Here is an 18257-nt window from a genome sequence, read left to right on the forward strand (position 1 = left end):
AGTTGAATGAATTGATTTACCAAAAAAAATCTATCAATTGGGCATCTCACTTCTCTTGGTAGTAACCTACTCCCAAAATGTGCTGCTTAAATTTTACATAATCAAATTGGTGCTATGCAACTCACTTCACTCTTGCGCGTTTAACATCTTTCATTCGCATTTCTTTTTTGTCGCGGTCAAATGTGAATATCCAAATTTTTTTCCAGCAGTCGCTGTCCCTATCAATGTACACTTTAAGAACCTGAACATGGAATTAGAATTGCATCCATTTTTCAACTAACAAAGCATACATTAGAAATTGATCAAACAGTCATTACTGCAAAGAGAGGGCCATGGAAATCAGTCATTACAATCCTTCTCTCCCAACTCCAAACAAAAATTTCATAAATTCAATTTCAGGTAGAACCATTCTACCATTCCACCGCTGCTCTATTCTGATTCATGACTGCAAATGTCATAGAGCAAGCACCTATTTGCATGTCATTATGCCAAATAAAGTCCCATTTTCACTTTACAAACAGATTCTTTATAAGATCAGCAAATTCTGTCGTTCACTACAGAGCAAAGCTCGTGATTATGCAAAGTGATATATAAGCCTGCTCCCTGTTCCACCTCAAGCATAAATATCCCAGATCCATCAAGGTTCCACTGTTTTGAAGCCAACCCGACAAAAGCATTCCCTTGACTCCCATTGTTACTGTAAACGATGTTGTTCCCTACAACCGTTCTAAAACCAAACCTGTACCCGCAGATGCGATGTCTGCTGCCATAAAATACTTGAGTGAAGCCTTTTCCACACAAACTGACTACGTGACTTGTCTCTAAAAACAGATATGCAAGGGCAATGTTGAACGTCATTGATTTCAAGTTTGATCCTACAAAATTTGCTCAAACAAGACCCACAATAATGCAGTTGGAAGCTAATTTTCTGACTCAATAACTTCAGTTGCTCTATTCCTCCTCCTGTCCCTAGTAGCCATTTTCTCTCCATATCTTTCAAATATATCAGCCAAGTCAAACAACCCAACCTCTCTCAACTTCTTCACCATGACCTCAAACATAACCACGCCTTCTTCATTCGAATAATAATGCAAGAACCTATTGTAATCGAACCTGGGTACCTCAAGTTGTCTGTTGATCACCCTTTCCACGTACTTTGTCGCTTCTAATGACTTTCCAGCCTTAACCAAACCTCCAACGAAAATGGTGTCGAAATTCACTAATGGGTCTGATCCTTTCCTCCCTCTCTTCCCTAAGTGCCCTTGCAATAACATAACATAAGTATGCATAGTAGGCTCACACCCTTTCTTTATCATCTCTCTAAACACTTGTGTTGCTTCACTTGGCTTTCTCAACCTCAAAAGCCCCTTAATCATTCCATGATACACGTTTATATCAGGCTTCTCTAGACCTTCCGCAATCACATAAGCCTCCCTTACCCTACCTTTCGCTAATAACCCATAAACTAAACACCCCATTGTCGCATTGTCCGCTCGTATTCCTCTTTGACGCATCTCATCAAACACCACGCGGGCTTGACCTAGCTTCCCCACTTTACACATCCACTTGATCACAACGCGATAAGTAGAAAGACCCAAATCATTAATCCTCCCCACCCTCATCATCTGAAAAAGATTCAACCCTTCGTTGAACCTGTTATTCTTGAAAAGGGTTTCCATCATTTTCTCCACAACATCGGTACCCGGCTCGAACCCATCATCCACCATCAAGTTCCAAACCTTTGAAGCCTCGACCAAGTCACCCACATCACAAAACCCAAACACCAACCACTTGTAGCTCAACCCATTTGGCCTAACACAATCCCTCAACTTTTTGACCACATACATGGCCTCAACAACAAGGCCAGACTTGCACAAACTCTCGACCACCTCATTCAACCTCTCCACACTGTACCCCAAACCATAACCATTACCCATCACATGAAAAAACTCCACACATCTCTTCAACTCCCGGGCCGAGGCCAACGTGCTCAACGCGATCCGATACGTCCGGCAATCCACAATCCCTCGGCGCCCCATTTCGTTCGCAACTTCCCACAGAAGCTCGATGTTTCTTGATTTTCCTATCACGTCTAGCATTTTGTTGAAGGTGGTGGAGGTGTGGTTGAACTGGGGCTGGGTCTGGGTGAACTGGAAGAATCTGTAGACGGGTTTCCATGAGAGAGGGAACTTGTTGCAGATTTGGAGGAAGAATTCGTGGGTGAGTTGGAACTGGCAGCGGTGGAGGTGGGTGTGGAGTTGGGGCTGAGGGGAGTTTTGTTGTTGGTAGAGGACGGTGGAGACTCGGAGGAGTTGGGATTCGTCGACTGGGGTGATTGAATCGGTGGATAGCGTCCGGAGGTGGAGGTGGAGGTGGAGGTGGAGGTGGGAGAAGAGCTTTTGGAGAGGTTTGGCGAGGGTTCTTGCTTTCATTTGACAGAGAGGGGGAGAGAATCAAACAGATTTGTTTTTCCCCCAAAAATGGTTCAAAGTTAATTAGACACCAAACAAATTTTTTGGCTTGATCAGTCAAATAAACTCGGGTAATGTATAGCTCGGATGTATAAACTCACCTTATCTGCATAGGCTCGTTTAGTATTTAAAATTGAGCTGAAGTTCTCAAATATTGGGATCAATTTAGAACTTGTGAAAAAGAAGTAAAAATAAAGAAAAATTATTAAGAAGAACTGCGACAAAAATATATTATGCTCAAAATTTGATTTTCTTATTTTCTTCTCGCTTGCTTTCTAAACCAAATAAAGGTGGGGAATTTCTTTTTTAATTTTTCCTTTCTTTTCCATAGGCTACAAGCTCGAATATTTGGGCTCAATTCAAATGTGAGTTGTACTGAATTTTAAACGAGCCGAGTTTAAAAGCAACAATTTTGCAATCAAATTCAAATATACAAACACTCACCTAAATATATGGGACCACACACTGTGGCTTAATTCAAACGTGCGTTGTACCGAATTATAAACAAACCAAGTTCAAAACATTTTATGCGAGTGTTTGTGTATTTGAGTGTCATTCTAGACTTTTTGGTTCGAAAAGAACAAAGCTGAAGTGAAAAAAGAGTCCAACAATGCTACATACACATCCACCGATCATAAATCTAACTGCATCACTCTCACATACATGATGTATGTGTACTCCACATATACGACCCACAAGATGAGACCATCTATATAATATGACAGGAAAGTTTTCAAATCCCCTAAATTTTCTCCTATATTTTGGACCCTAGGATCGGTACACATTTTTTCTACGGCTGAGATTACAACGCAAGAAACCTAGCGATAAATTGGGAAATAATGCTTACTACTATAATGCCACATTTTCAGCATTGGTTCCCTATGATTCCGGGAAAGATTGTTACCACAATTACCATTTTGATTACCACGTTGCAGATTTTAGAACTAAAGGAAACCTAGCTAAGATTTAAAATTTGATTTAAACTACTATTGACATTTACAGGAGGATTAAAATGGTATGTTTGGTACTCGAAATCACAGGAGGAGTAAAATGGTATGTTTGGAGTTAGCCGAAAATTTGGAAATAAGATCAATCTTTGCTACTTCATCGAAGGGATTCAAACATCGAAGTAATCTTTGCTACTTCATCGAAGGGATTCAAACATCGAAGTATCAGCATATATATTTGTAGAGAAATTCTGCATTCGAGCTTAAATTCAAGGTACTACTAATTTTTATTTTTTGGATTGGAGAGTTTTCTTTTTAATCTTTGTTTTGGGATGTTAGTTTTGTTCGCAATCGTGGCATAGCATATAGTTCTTTCCAATCTTTCTGATTTTCTTTCAAAATTTGGGATTTGAAAATTGCTTTAATGGGTGCATAAAAGAAGTCACAGAATTTTAACCGGTGAAAAGAAGTTAAAAAACCTTTACAAATTTGAAACTATATAAATAAATGATATGGGAGAAAACGGAATTAGAAGAATAAGTAGAAAAAAGAATTATTAACGGAATTATTTGTGTGATATTCTTTTCTCATGAGACAACTTTGATATGTGTGTTAAATTATCAGTTAGTCACTAGCAACCCTTAGTTATAGATCTTCATCAAAGTATCGTTATGAATTTAATCTTTTTTCCTGGTATGTCTGTTTTCTGCGCAATCGTGGCGTGGCATATATCCAATTTATATAGAAGTTCTTTGTTTTTTCTGATTATCGTCCAATTTATAAGACGAGATTGGTTGATATTAACTCATGTTTATCAAGAGTATTATAATTTAGTTTTTTTACTGTTACTCTCATATATCATCCCTTAAACAAATAACTTGCGTACTAACTGGACTTCTATTGACATATCATTCTTTTTTAGGATTGGGATCGAGAAGCCTCGAAGCTCAAAAGGATCAATATAATTGAAGATTTTTAGTCTTGACATGTTTCATGTTTTTTTTAAGATGTCTCCTCGAGGCATGCATGTTCGTTAATATATATCGTTTTTTATTTTAATTGGTGTTTTGGATGGTGTTTTTTTATTTGATCAAGTTTTATGCGTTTTAGTTTGTTCTATGTGTCTTACTTGGTTGAATTTGTTGTTCATTTATTTGCATGTGCTGAATGTTCGAACCGTGCCTTTATGTGCTAGTGTATCTATATGAGAGGGATGTGATGTGGGACCATATTCCAAAACCGCTGGGCTAACTTCATATTTAGGCTCTATTTGGAATGGGAAAGATGTGGAAAGGAAAGGAAAATTATTATTATCTTTTTTTTTTTTTTGTGGGGGTGGGGGGCGCGAAGAATTAAGAGGGAAGTTATGATTTTCCTTTGTTTTCTTTGGATGTCGAAAGAAAATGGAAGAAAAGTAGTAGAAGGAATAAATTTGCCCTCGTTTGGTTTCCAATGGAAAATGAAAGGAAGATAACAAAAAGATGCTTGGAACAGAACCAGCAATTTGTACTATCTCCGTCCCAATTTATTTGTTTTAGTTTTATTCTAATCGAATAAAAAAATCAGTTATATTTTTAAATTGGTAATGAATTTTATATCCAATATGAATTTTATTTAATAAATCTCGATTTATTCTATAATACAATATTTTTAAAATTATCTAAAATATTATAAATTACAAGATATAATTAATTAAAAAAAAAGAGAACCTGAGTGATGTACTAGTAGATGAGAGGAAGAAAATTGAACGGCCCCGTCTTCAAAATTTTGGCGCCCATTTTCTCTTCTGTTTCTCGATATCTCCATTTGCTTTTTCCCTTTTATTTTTTCTCTATCTTCCAATACCACCAACCAAACAGATGAGAGGGAATTTTTTAAATCGAGAGAAACTTATATTAAGCCGTAAATAATTTATTCGCGGCTCTGCATAATTTCGGCCGTCTATTTTAGTAATAAATGGTTGAGATCTGTTTTTCAATTTTAACTCGTAACAATTAATTTTTATAGGTCAAAAATTGATTTTTAATCCAGATAGTTCAAAACATTTTTGAACTCACCCGATTGAGCATAGTAAACTTTAATTTTATTCACGGGTTGCTCCCGTAACGAAGTTTTTTTCTCTCTCTAATTTCCCACATCTTTCCTTAATGGAGTAGTAGGATTTACTACCAAACAGAGCCTTTTTTAGTTCCACGATTTCCGCCTTAAAAAACTCACATTATTCGTTCGTGCGTTCAAATTTCAGCTTCCAAACCATCCATCCAGATCCGGTCGTCCTTCCCCCTCCGGCCTATTCTCTGGTCTTGACTACTACTACTACTACTATATATAGCCCCGCTTCCGTCTCTCACTCTCCACTCCTCATTTCCTCCCCCTTTTCTCTCTCTAAAAGCACAAACCCCAGCTGCCCCTACGAGAGATCAAAGTTCGTTTGTTTCATTATCGCCTTGGATCTCTCATTTTCGCCCAGCCACCAATCAACAATGTCGACGGAGAAGGAGAGAGAGACTCACGTCTATATCGCCAAGCTCGCTGAACAGGCCGAGCGCTACGAAGGTATGCGTTACTTCCATATATCGATTATTGACGTGAGCTGATATTGATGGTACTACTTTTTCAATGCTTCGGAATTTGTGTTTCGTGTATGTATGCATGTATGCATGTGGGATGGATGGGCGATGTTCATTTGCGGGGATGGTGATACGGGTTGATCTACCCTGATCCTCTCGATTTGAGATCGTACATGTTTCATACGGAAATGGGGGTGTAAGCCCGAAGGCATTGCGAGCGATTCCATCACTTAGTATAGGAATGAACCGAACTACCAATCATCTAGACGCATGTGGGATGGGGTTGGCCTTGTTCATTGGCGGGGATGATGACACAGCCACACAGGTTGATCTACCCTGATCCTCTCGATTTGAGATCGTACATGTTTCATTCGCAAATGAGGGTGTAATCCCAAAGGCATTATGAGCAATTCCATCACGTAATGTAGGAATGAACCAAACTACCAAATACAAATCTTCTAGACACGAGCACATGCACATTGCAGGCTCTAATGGCAGACCGAAAAAACAAGTTTGGATGTAGGACTAGTTACAGAAGGTAGTAGAGGATCCTAAGGGAAACCCAGCTCAAACCATAGGAAAAAGCCCAAATGAAATCAACTACTTTGTCGTGTGAGAATGTTCCACAAAAGGAAAGAAAAAGACCTCCACAGGGGAGGAGAAATACATATTATGATATTATAAAGTAATAAAAACTCAAGCCATCATCTATGTCATCGGAAGTGTCATGCCGGATCTAACCACGTATTCACTGGAGGAAGATCCAAACCGAACCCACCCATGCTACACAACATTGCCAAATCTGACCTTGAGATGGGAACAAAGATTTGGGAGATGTGGAGCAAAACATGAGAGGGATGGTAGATGGAGGATGAGCTTAGAAGCAAAGGTATGGATCTTTGTAACACGAAGCGGGGGCGAGGGCGGCAGCGGATGCGGGGGAGCGGAGCCACCTGGAAACTCCTAAGGTTGGGAGCGCCTAAGGTGCGTATAGAGATTGTATAAAAATATCTATATAAAATATTTTTAAATACATAATCATTAAAGGAAAAGTGATACTTTTCCGATCTTAAAGTGTAATTATTATATATTCTCAATTTGCAAAACTTCTTGACTATTATGATTATCATATTCTTATTTCCACAATAGTATAACTCCCTTAAAAGTAAAAAAATAACTGCCTTAATGGCCCGATAAGCTCCCATCTTAGTTAGGAGCGAGCTCCGGTCTTCAGGGGAGCAAGCTCCCGTCAAATTCCCATCTAGGGAGCGCACCCATTTTAGAAGAATCCTGCTACTAAGGTATGGATACAGACACGACACGGACATGCAGACAAGTCATTTCTTTGAAAATCAGGGCACAGGCACATTGAATGAAAAATGTATTTGTGATATAGAGGTATGCCATAAATTCATATAAAAGGCTAAAACATTATTTCTATCAATCGAAGAACAATCCTATGAAGATACAAATCAGTCCTCCACATAGAAGCATACATTAATCATACATGTATGGAAAATTTGCACTGTATGTCATGTTTTAAAATTAGACTTTGACCTTTTAGCGTGTCCTTACCATGTTCCAAGTGTGTCACCAACTTGTCTTAGAGTAACCACAATGTGTCTGAGTAAAACAAATATAATAACAAAATTTGACAAGTATTTAGGTAGTGGGACTTGTGTTCAAAGAGTGTCGTGTCCATGACCGACACAGATACATGAGGCCGGTAGACGTGTCCATGTTTTTTAGAGGCAGAGAGAAGGGGGCTCTGAAAAGGCGAGGAGGAGGAAGTGGCCAGCAAGGAGTGGAGGGGGAGGTGGAGGAGGCAACAGCCCCACCCTCTATTGAAAACCCTACACACACACACACACACAGAGGGAGGGAGAGTAAATTGTTTTGTCTTATTGAATTGTTAACCCTTTGGTTTCTTACATGGATTCATTTTTGCTTTGTCGCAGACTTATCAAGTGGTTTTGATTTTGATTTACATGAAAACTGAGAGATGACTGCTGGTTTTCTGTCTTCATTTTCTAGCCTGTTCGTCACATGCTCAAATTGAGACCTTTCGAATAATTTGGGGGCCCTTTGCAAAGTCGGATATTATTTTGTTTTTCTTTGAAATTTGTTATGGTCATTTTTCACACATCTGTTCCTCTCACTTTATTGTTTGGGTTGTTTTCAAATCTTTATCGCTGGTTTAATAGTATAATTGCAAATTCATAGGACAAATGAACCTCTCGTGACTGTTTTGTTGTTCATCTTTTGGTTGGGAAAGCTTAGATTATAAAATCGTAGCTTCCCCCTTATGAAAGGTAAACGACCTTTTCCAATTTCTATGCATCTATCTCACAAACAACTCCATCTTCACGGGAAAAAAAAAATCTGACAAATAACTCAATCTTCAAACCTCGTGGTGCTCGTAAGCTGGAGCGTACATTCTGAGTTATCATGAATAAAACAAAAGAACAACTCATTCTGTAAACCGTCTAGAGACAAATTGTCTTTTAAATAGTTGAGATTACTTTGTCTAGGATTTTACTTATTGTGCAGATTCAATAGTCTCCAGTTGCCAACTTAGCTCCATCATTCACAATTTATGTGGATATCCACACAGGTGAAAATATATCTCCTATGTTTTTCAAGGCTTTGGTCTAAAACCATACAATCTGTTATAATTTGTTTGGGAAAATGTTGAATCGTAAGTCCTGGATTGAAAATATTCATATATGAAAATCATTGAAATGGTAAGTGCGGATATAATAACGTAGTGAGTCTAAATTGTTTGTAGTTCCGCAAATTATTGGAAAACTTATTTAGTACGTTCTCTCCTTGATACTTTATCTGTGATTGGTATTACAGAAATGGTTGAGAGTATGAAAACAGTTGCAAAACTTGATGTGGAGTTGACTGTGGAGGAGAGGAACCTGCTTTCTGTAGGGTACAAGAATGTGATTGGTGCCCGGAGAGCATCTTGGCGTATTATGTCTTCAATTGAGCAGAAGGAGGAGTCTAAGGGGAATGAGAATAATGTTAAGCTCATTAAGAGTTATCGCCAGAAGGTAGAGGAGGAACTTTCGAAGATCTGCAATGACATTTTGACCATCATTGACAAGCACCTTGTTCCCTCTTCCAACTCCGGAGAAGCAACTGTTTTTTACTACAAGATGTGAGTCCCGTTGGCCCTAATTTTTTGGGATTACTTTCTGTGACAAGTCCAATTGTTAGATGCTTGACAATACTTTACATGTGGAATATGGTTAATCATCACCAGATATAAGACATCAAAAACAGTACATGACATAAGGCAAGTGAATTGTATAAAGTTCGACGCAGAGCTTTTTGGTTGGTAAGTTATAGCAGCACTGAGCAACATCCAATAGTTGTATAATGTGATAGAGAGGTTAATCTATATTCGCATGCAAGGAAACATTCAGTTTTTTCTAGTTTTATACTTCATTTATACATGGGGGGAGGAAATTAACCATCTCTTTGATCTTTTGTTTCTCTCCCTTATGGTTGAAAGTGGTTTGGTTGGGGCACTTGGGCGATGCTTGAATGTGCTTGGTTTTCTTTTTCTGATGCTTTTCTTCCGAAACCTAAAGATAATCTCTTTTGTACTCCGACGAATTTAGGAAAGGCGACTACTTCCGGTATCTTGCTGAATTTAAGACTGACCAGGAAAGAAAAGAGGCTGCTGAACAATCACTGAAAGGCTATGAGGCACGGTTAATTTTCTTTATGTCTTACTGATAAGCGATAATTGATGGACTGCTACATAATGGCATAGCAATTTTTGCTGGGGAGCATTTTTGCAATTTACAATCTGCTTCCATACAAACACTTTCGATTTTTTTGTGTCTTTATTTATACAAATTGCTCTTTCATTTATGCAAAAGTGCGTAATTAATTGATAAATGAAAGGGCAGTTTTATATCCACATAAAAATGGAAATTTTGAGTTTCAGTGCGAAACGGGAGTGTGGAAATCATTTTCTGTTTCTTAAAGCTTTCGTCTGATGTGTCTTCTTGATGCTGTTTCATTTTCAGGCTGCTTCGGCCACCGCAAATACAGATCTGCCTTCAACGCACCCAATTCGTCTTGGCCTTGCTCTCAACTTCTCTGTCTTCTATTATGAGATAATGAATTCTCCTGAGAGGTAGTTCTTAGTTTGTAGTTCTAAATATTTCTTGTGTCAGATGTTGAAGGCTTTTCTTACAATGTAACATTTTCATCCAAACTTTTTTGGCTAATTGATGACATTGAATTGCAGAGCATGCCATTTGGCTAAACAAGCTTTTGATGAAGCAATTGCAGAGTTGGACACCTTGAGTGAAGAGTCATACAAGGACAGCACACTGATTATGCAGCTTTTGAGAGATAACCTCACTCTCTGGACTTCTGATTTGCCCGAAGATGGAGGTATAGAGTAGCCATAGACAAATAACATTAGGAGTTTGATCAAAGGATTTCAAAGGAGCAGATTTGGCTTTGATCGCTTAGACTCGCATCTTAATCCATTGTTTTGAAAGGTCTTCTATTGAAAGATAGACAATGGATGTGATTATTCACTTCAATATGAGTCGGTGAAATTTGGTATGATTCTGGCATATATTTAAGCTGCACATGGCTGAAGAAAGGATATTTAAAAAAAAGTGAATTTGAGGCGCATGTTAATCGGAAATCTACTTGCATCCAAATGACACAGTTAGACTTTAGTTTTGCATGTAGAAACCTGCATGCGACAGCGATCTTATTTTTTCAATCCCCTTTGCAGGTGATGACAACTTGAAAGCTGAAGAACCCAAAACAGCAGAAGCTTAGGTTTTTGCTTTCATTTGGTTTTCTAAATGTCATCTTTTATTAGTCTTTGACGACTAAGAATGTCGGTCCAGCTTTTGTTACTGTTGCAACTTCAAAATTTCTGTCTTTTTTGCAGCATTGATGAATGATGAGTCAAATTGGCTCCTTTACTGAGCCTTTCTCAAACGAGGATTACATTCGACGATGGCTTACATTCTTTCGTTGGAGGGTCAACTTTTCGGGACATCTGAAGCCACAAGATGAATAGAATTTTTGTTCCGAACTTATCTCCTTCCCATGTCAATCATTGATTACCGATTGTTCTGCCTTCATGTTTTTTCTTCCTATAAACTACTTTTCATGCAAAAATATTTATCTTTTGCCCTTGGGTAAATCTTTTACATTCAGCTCTTGTTCTGCTGTAAACTCTGTTCTTGGACAAATTTCATAGAACAGAGGATTGCGACGATTTGTTACATTCGCAATTTGAAAAATGCAAGGGGAAAAAAAATCATTTTTGTCGAAGTCAACTAGACAATGGAACAATAGGTACCACAGGAAATCAACCCTGATCTGTTTTGTTGGTTATAACGATTGATGAGACATACTTCAAAGTATGTCAATTTGTAATGAACTACTCCTACACTGTTAAAAGGCATGAAAAGTGTGAGCGAGCGCGCGCGCGAGAGAGAGAGAGAGACATTTTAGTTATTTTTTTAATTATACAGAAGGTTATACATATGAAAGTGTTAACACATGTCCAACCATTTAAACCAATAATAAAGTGAATACATCTTTAATGTTAGTACAATCACATAAATTACGAAATCAACTAACCAACAATACCCAAATCATTACATCAAAAAATACCTTGAGCTACAACTACACAAAAGTCTCAAAATCAATTGTAATACCCTTTTCGAGTCGTATCATTTAGGTTAAATTAAACAGGTTGCAACAGAAAATCAAACGTTTATTCATGTCCTTCTCGAGTTACAATGTTCTATTAAAAAAAACCCGCAGAGAATGTGAACCTCACCCCAAAATTAAGGGTCAAAGCTAAATGAAAGCCACCCAGTCTTAGTTTTCCACTTTCGTTTGTGTATTTTTTTCATGTTTTTTCTTTCACACGAATACATTTTTTTTTTAGTTTATTTAATTTTACATAATTTCACACCAAATTAAAGAGCCCATGGATTCAAATAATCAACTATCAAATGATTGGTTTGAGGTTTTTTTTATTGTTTTTCATATGTCACAAAAAAGTAAACAGAATTTGTGAAAGATCTGATAGTAATTTGAAAACTATTCTATTCTCCGTAGTGTGAATAAACTAGACTTTCACATCTATCATGTCTTGTCTCATGTAGAAATAAGGATCTTCTCGTCTCTTAAAAGAGACTTGAGACTTCTGTTCGGGTAAATTCCGATTCTTAGGTCCGTCTTGATGATCGAACATTAAGCACGTCAGAATTTATATTTATATTAATTGGTTATCGTTTAATATAGTAGTATTTTTGAACCATATTTATTTGGTCGGAAATAGGTTTTTATCCAATGTTACCATATTTTCTAAACTCATTTTCCTTGAGATAAAATGTAGGTATTTTGAAACTATATCAAACGATATCGGACGGACCCAAAAGGAAATGGCCCGGACAGGACCGTCCAGTCAAGGATCCTGTCCCTCGGACAAAATGAGAGGGTGAGAGAGGCAGCAGAGGCAATCATCAGGAAACCTCTACGGCTCTACCCATCTCTCTCTCTCTCTCTCTCTCTCTCTCTCTCTCTCTCTCTCTCTCTCCAACTTTTCCGATCGCGGCGGGGACACCGTCGGAAGCACCTCCTCGCCGGCGAGACTCTATCAACTCTCAATCACAAATTTATCCAGACCGGTCCCCAACTGATTTTTGAAGGTATGAATAACCAAAAATTTTGCACAGGATTTCATTCTGTTTTCTCTGCTTTTGTTTTAAGGGATCTAAAGTTTCATGGCGCGGTTCCTAGATTAGTTTTCCGTAGAGGTAGATTTCCGAGTACCTCTAATTGTTGAAACCCCTGATATGTTGTTAGATTCATTGTTCCTTGAATCCCTCATTTCCATGGTTTTTTAGAACCTTGAAGTTGTTGACTTTAGATGGGGGCTTACGTCAATAGAGACATCTTGTAATATTGTCGATTTGATTCATGAATTTTTTAGTTTGTTGCTCTTTTGCAGTTCAGAAAAAGCAAGGGTTTTAAATTTGATACTGTATGATTTAGCCGATTAATTTTTCGAGTTTCATATGCGCTGCCCATTCAACACAAAACTGTTCTCTTGCTAGTTTTGATGTGAGCTGACGTTGTTTTATTCACGAAAGAATAAAAGGACACTTTTATTTGTTATCCGTGTGTTATCAGGAAAGGAAAAGACTCTTCAGAACAGAGTTTGAAGGTGGCAAAATGCAAAGCAATTGGACTGGAAATTGTCCGCAAGATGTGTTGACTGAGATACTCCTAAGGCTGCCCGTGAAATCCCTCTTGCGATTCAAGTGTGTCTGTAAGTACTGGTATACTGTCATCGAAAGCCCTGGTTTTGTTCGCGAGCACTTCAACCACGAGAACAATCGCACCCGTCTCCTTTACTATACTTCTGACAATGACAGAGAAGGCGTCTCCTTTTTGCCTGATGAAACACTGTTAGGCATTTCCTCTCCAAACGATGTAATTGATTATATACAGTGCCCACAGATTGAAGCACATCTCATTGGCCCCATTGATGGCTTGTTTTTCGTACACAAATGCGGGTATGACAGTGCCAAGCCTATGGCTCTGTGGAACCCTTCTACAAGAGAGTTCAGGCCCCTCCCTATCTCTCCTATTACACCACCTTATTTCTACACCGAGCACACTTTTGGATTTGGGTTGGACCCATTGACTGGCAATTACAAAGTTATTTGGATCCGCTTCATGGTTGATGACCGAACAGGGAACCCACTGCCTTATTTTGTGGTTGCAGTCTACACTTTAGATAGTGATAATTGGAGATATCTTGATCCTCTCACACATACAACGTGCAGCCTACACAATTCTTTGTCTACCACATGTATAAATGGAGCTTATTACTGGCTGGTATCTTACGATCATGCTAAACATTCGATCCTTGCATTTGACATGCACTGTGAGGATTTCAAACATATAGAGGGGCCTGATCATCCTGAAGGAAAACAGGGGTCCCTTGCATTGTGCAATGACTATATTGCTCTGTTCCTTTGCCAAACAGGTGTATTGTTTCAATCTAGTATTGACATTTGGGTGATGAAGGAGGAAGGGTGTTGGGACAAATTGGTTACTGTTGAACCTTCTGTAGAAGTCAGCCGGCCACTTGGGTTTTGGAATGATGAGGTTTTCCTAGAAAGTAGCTCTTCGGAGTTGTTCTTGTACAAGCATGATACCCATGAAATCAGGAATCTTGGAATATATGGAGATAACAAGGCAGTGTTTTGTTATAAGGAGAGCTTACTTTCAGCGAAGGGACAAAATGAGGATCCACAGCGATGCCCTTTTTCTGACATAGTTGGTGACGACCTCAAATATATTGTCCCAGCGGCTAAAAGAAAGGGTACGTGTCATCATTGTGTATCGAATCTTTTAAATTGCTTGTGCGTGATTAGTAACATAACAAATGCTTAAACTAGGAAAAGATTTGGAGATTGTGACTTCAAAGGATACTTTATAGTGATTGTTTACGCGTGCTGTTTAATCCTTTTTCGGATACCAGCACGCGTCTGATATGCCCCGATACTTATCAAATACGGCAAATGAGAATCATAATATTTATTGTAAATGTTTTTAATTTTGGATACGTTTAGGATACACACACGATACTTATGGTTATCGGATACGACGGGATACTTTCTGGATACAACGGGGTTAAAACGATTTTTTTTTTTGAAGTATTTGGTAAGGGTGAAACTGCAAATAAACCTGAAGGCTGAATGGTATACATTCAGGATAGATGTATTTGTATTAAACAAAACCCTAAGTACAAACGAGTCGATGGATACGCACCCTGTATATAGTACTCCCTCCATCCCTTTTTAAATGTCCTGCTTCGTAACTCCAACTTATTAAAAAGACATCATCATTACACCTTTCACATCAACTTTTTCCTCCACTTTCCCTACTTACCCATCATCATTACACTTTTACTCATTAACTTTTCAAAATAAAATCTACTTTTAGGGACAAAATAGACAATACACCAACTTTTACCCTCCTAACTTTACAAAATGGACACTTATTAAGGGACAGCCCAAAATGGAATACTGGACACAAAAAAAGGGACGGAGGGAGTAGATATCACTGTATATATGCAGGGTATTTGTCTTATTCTTATTTTTCCTGATACATGCTCAAATTTTTTTTCCAAGTTACTAATTGCTATGCCACATTTTTATAAAACCCTATGCTAATGTTGTTTTTTTGTTAAATAACGGAATCATAATTGTACATTGAAGTTGATGATTGAAGACTTGAAGTTGATATGAGTGGCGATTAACAGGAATTTTCACTTTTTGTTTGGACAAATGTCATGTGTTGGATGTTTCGTATGTGCTTGATTAGCTTCTTCTTTTTTTCGTACTTCTAGCAATTGCTATGTGCTAAATGCTAGATATTAGCAATTCATTGAAAGCATTATTCTTTTATGTCTAGAACAAGACTTATCATTATAGATATAATAGAATTTTTATGTTTATGTATGTTGAGCCATATAGGCGCTTAAATAGCTGATATTGGTTAGTGTAAAGATGTCCGATGCCTCTGAACAGATGCAAATCATGATATCAGGAACAGAAAAGTGTCCAATTGAGGACTACTCCATATGGTTTGATACAACCTAGCTCATAGTTCCTAAGATTAATGATACATTTCCAAACTAAGCATGGGGATATTGTTCATTGAGTTGTATTTGGACTTGTCATTTTCTTTATGTTCTGATTATTGTGCCTTTGAGTTGTATTTATTTGCAGTCATGGTGGATAAAACAGAGGAGTTGGCTAAGTTGTTTGAATGCTTCCGTCGTGAACAAGAATTCTATGACAGACGAGATCGGTTGAGCGATGAGTTTGAGGATGTTCACGGTCTTCCTGAGGCGGATTTAGCTAAAGGGTGGCAAATGATCTTTAACGATCCTGAAAAACTTGAAACTTTTTTCACTCTTGACGGGGCTCAGAGAAACCTTTATGTAGAGAAACTTGTTCGTGGAGGCTAAATATCCGTGGGATTTTATTTTCTGGTTGTTCTGTGGGGGGGATTTTTAGGTTCTTCGGGTCCTCTTCTGTTCTGTTCACTCTCTGAGTTACAGACATTTTGGTTTTAAGTAAACCCCTGAGAATGTCAGATGTTAATGCTGCAACTTCGTTCTTTATTTTTTATCTGCTCTGCAACTTTTTGAGATGATTGTAGGATTGTCATATCCGCGGTGTTCTTTGCCACTGATCTATTTCTTGTTATGCCAACTGTGGTTTCTCTCATTGAGCAGAGCTAGACGTTGGATTTTTGTTGGTTCTGTTGGAGGTTTATCACCCTTTGTACTTTCTTTTTGTTTTTCCGGATTAGTGGAGTACGGTATAACTTTTCACACGAAATATTTCACTGCTGCATCAGAATTCCTTATTCCCCGTTACCAATTCTTTCCGAATTTCCAGTTCCCTCTCTCTCTCTCTCTTTCTCTCTCTCTCTCTCTTCATTTATGGCACAAGAGTAGTGGGATCCGTTAGTCGCGCTCATGGGGAAGCTACACCGGTCGCCTCTGCTTATCATCCTTATCAAAGACCAGAAAAGGTTGGCGGATGAGAAAGGATGTACAGCCCACGCAATAACCTCTTTAATTTATAAATAAAAAATAAAAAATCACTAGGAAAAAAATCATGCCATCCCCCTCTTCCTCCCTGCCCGTCTCTCTCACAGTTTCTTTTATAGAATTTTTGAATTGGGTCCGGGTCTTCTTCGTATCCACCAAAGCAAATCGAGCAGCAAACCAAGCATATACGTATCTCATCCTCTATAAATTATTTAAACAAATCATCGGAGTATAAAATATATTCCCCATACATACGTATATGTATATGTATATGTATAGAATCGGTTTCCCTCACAATAAATAACACAGTTTTTTAAAACAAAATCTCAACCATTTATTTCAATGGCTGATATTAGAACACTCCAGTCAGTCTCAAATGAGGAAATCCTTATTTTAGTTAAAATGCGGACCTCCTTATTTCTCCCATTTTCCGATCGAATTTCGATGATCCGAGCCGCTCAATGTGTTCAGAACGTGATTTTAAGGGTACTCGCTAGAAATCGCCAAAAAAAATGACCGGGAAGGGCTTCATCCGAGCAGTTTTTGTTTGAACCGTTCAATAAAAAACAAACAAAAACTGCTCGGATGAAGCCCTTCCCGGTCATTTTTTTTTGCTGATTTCTCGTAGATACCCTTAAAATCACGTTCCGAACACATTGAGCTGCTCGGATCATCGAAATTCAATCGGGAAAGGGAGGTTTGCATTTTATTAAAATGAGGTAGTCCTTACGGGAGACGAACTGTAGAACACTCTCTCTCCATCTCCTCCCCTAATCCCTACCTCTATCCCTCCCCATTGGCGGAGCAACAATTTTAGATGGAGGGGGGCCGACTTAAGAAAGTATTTTCATTAAGAAATATGGTTAGCGTGTCGCGTAGCTTTTGGACTACATTACTATATTGTAGTATTCGACATTGTTCTACTTTTCAGTCGAAAATTGCAACACTCAGTGTGATTATTTTCATCAATGGAAAAAATTGAGAAAATTTTACATGACAATGAAGTACAATTTTTGATAAGTTCACATCAAAATTTTCAGAGATTTGTATGCTACTTTATTTTATACATACTAATTATATTATATAATACTAATACTTGTCCATGCCTACGGCACTTGCTAGCAAGTAGCTCAAACACTAAATCGATTCATTAGTGTGTAGTATATGATCCTCTTCTTAGTGGCACGAAAGAGAATTACTCATGCTTACGGCACTTTTCAAACTAAAATTTTAAGCTAGCTACAAAGAACATTTCTAACACCAAAAACTGCCACGATGATCCCAATAGAGCATTGCCTTTGCTTTTAGACACTAAAACTCCCAAAAAAAAAAAAAAGAGACAAAAATCCAAAAAAAATCCCAATCCCAGTAAACTCCAAAAATTTCCAAATGCCTTTGCTTTTAGGGAGCTTTCTTTACCCACCGTCCACGCAGTTCGTAGGCTTTCTTCCAAATGGATATGGTTTCTTTGTTAGACCCCCTTTGCTAACACCAAAACTTCAAAAAAACAGAGACCAAAAATCCAAAAAAAAATCCCAATAAACTCCAAAAAATTCCAAATACATTTGCTTTCACGAAGCTTTCTTGACCCAGCTCCCACTGTCCACGATACGCGACAGATTTG

At 38.0% G+C, this 18257-nt stretch overlaps 3 protein-coding genes across 4 annotated transcripts; 2 read left to right on the forward strand and 1 right to left on the reverse strand.

Moving 5' to 3' along the window:
* Nucleotides 1-238: 238 nt before the first annotated feature.
* LOC131311431 (putative pentatricopeptide repeat-containing protein At1g26500) lies at nt 239-2484 on the reverse strand. The gene has a single exon (XM_058338893.1). It carries the CDS (start codon nt 2430-2432, stop codon nt 921-923), a length of 1512 nt encoding a protein of 503 aa, XP_058194876.1. The 5' UTR covers nt 2433-2484; the 3' UTR covers nt 239-920.
* Nucleotides 2485-5637: 3153 nt separating this feature from the next.
* On the forward strand, nt 5638-11174 carry LOC131311436 (14-3-3-like protein GF14 iota). The gene is made up of 7 exons (XM_058338897.1): nt 5638-5974; nt 8848-9154; nt 9621-9708; nt 10035-10144; nt 10259-10407; nt 10763-10809; nt 10925-11174. Exons 1-6 carry the CDS (start codon nt 5902-5904, stop codon nt 10807-10809), a joined length of 774 nt encoding a protein of 257 aa, XP_058194880.1. The 5' UTR covers nt 5638-5901; the 3' UTR covers nt 10925-11174.
* Nucleotides 11175-12438: 1264 nt separating this feature from the next.
* On the forward strand, nt 12439-16448 carry LOC131311433 (F-box/kelch-repeat protein At3g06240-like). Of its 2 annotated transcripts, none has more exons than XM_058338895.1 (3): nt 12439-12704; nt 13189-14389; nt 15801-16448. In XM_058338895.1, exons 2-3 carry the CDS (start codon nt 13231-13233, stop codon nt 16040-16042), a joined length of 1401 nt encoding a protein of 466 aa, XP_058194878.1. In that variant the 5' UTR covers nt 12439-12704; nt 13189-13230; the 3' UTR covers nt 16043-16448. The 2 variants fall into 2 exon arrangements, with proteins under 2 accessions (XP_058194878.1, XP_058194879.1); XM_058338896.1 differs by lacking the exon at nt 15801-16448 and adding an exon at nt 15546-15791 and having other exon boundaries at nt 12445-12704.
* Nucleotides 16449-18257: the final 1809 nt, after the last annotated feature.

This window comes from Rhododendron vialii, chromosome 12a (genome assembly GCF_030253575.1).
Source record: "Rhododendron vialii isolate Sample 1 chromosome 12a, ASM3025357v1".
Taxonomy (NCBI): domain Eukaryota; kingdom Viridiplantae; phylum Streptophyta; class Magnoliopsida; order Ericales; family Ericaceae; genus Rhododendron; species Rhododendron vialii.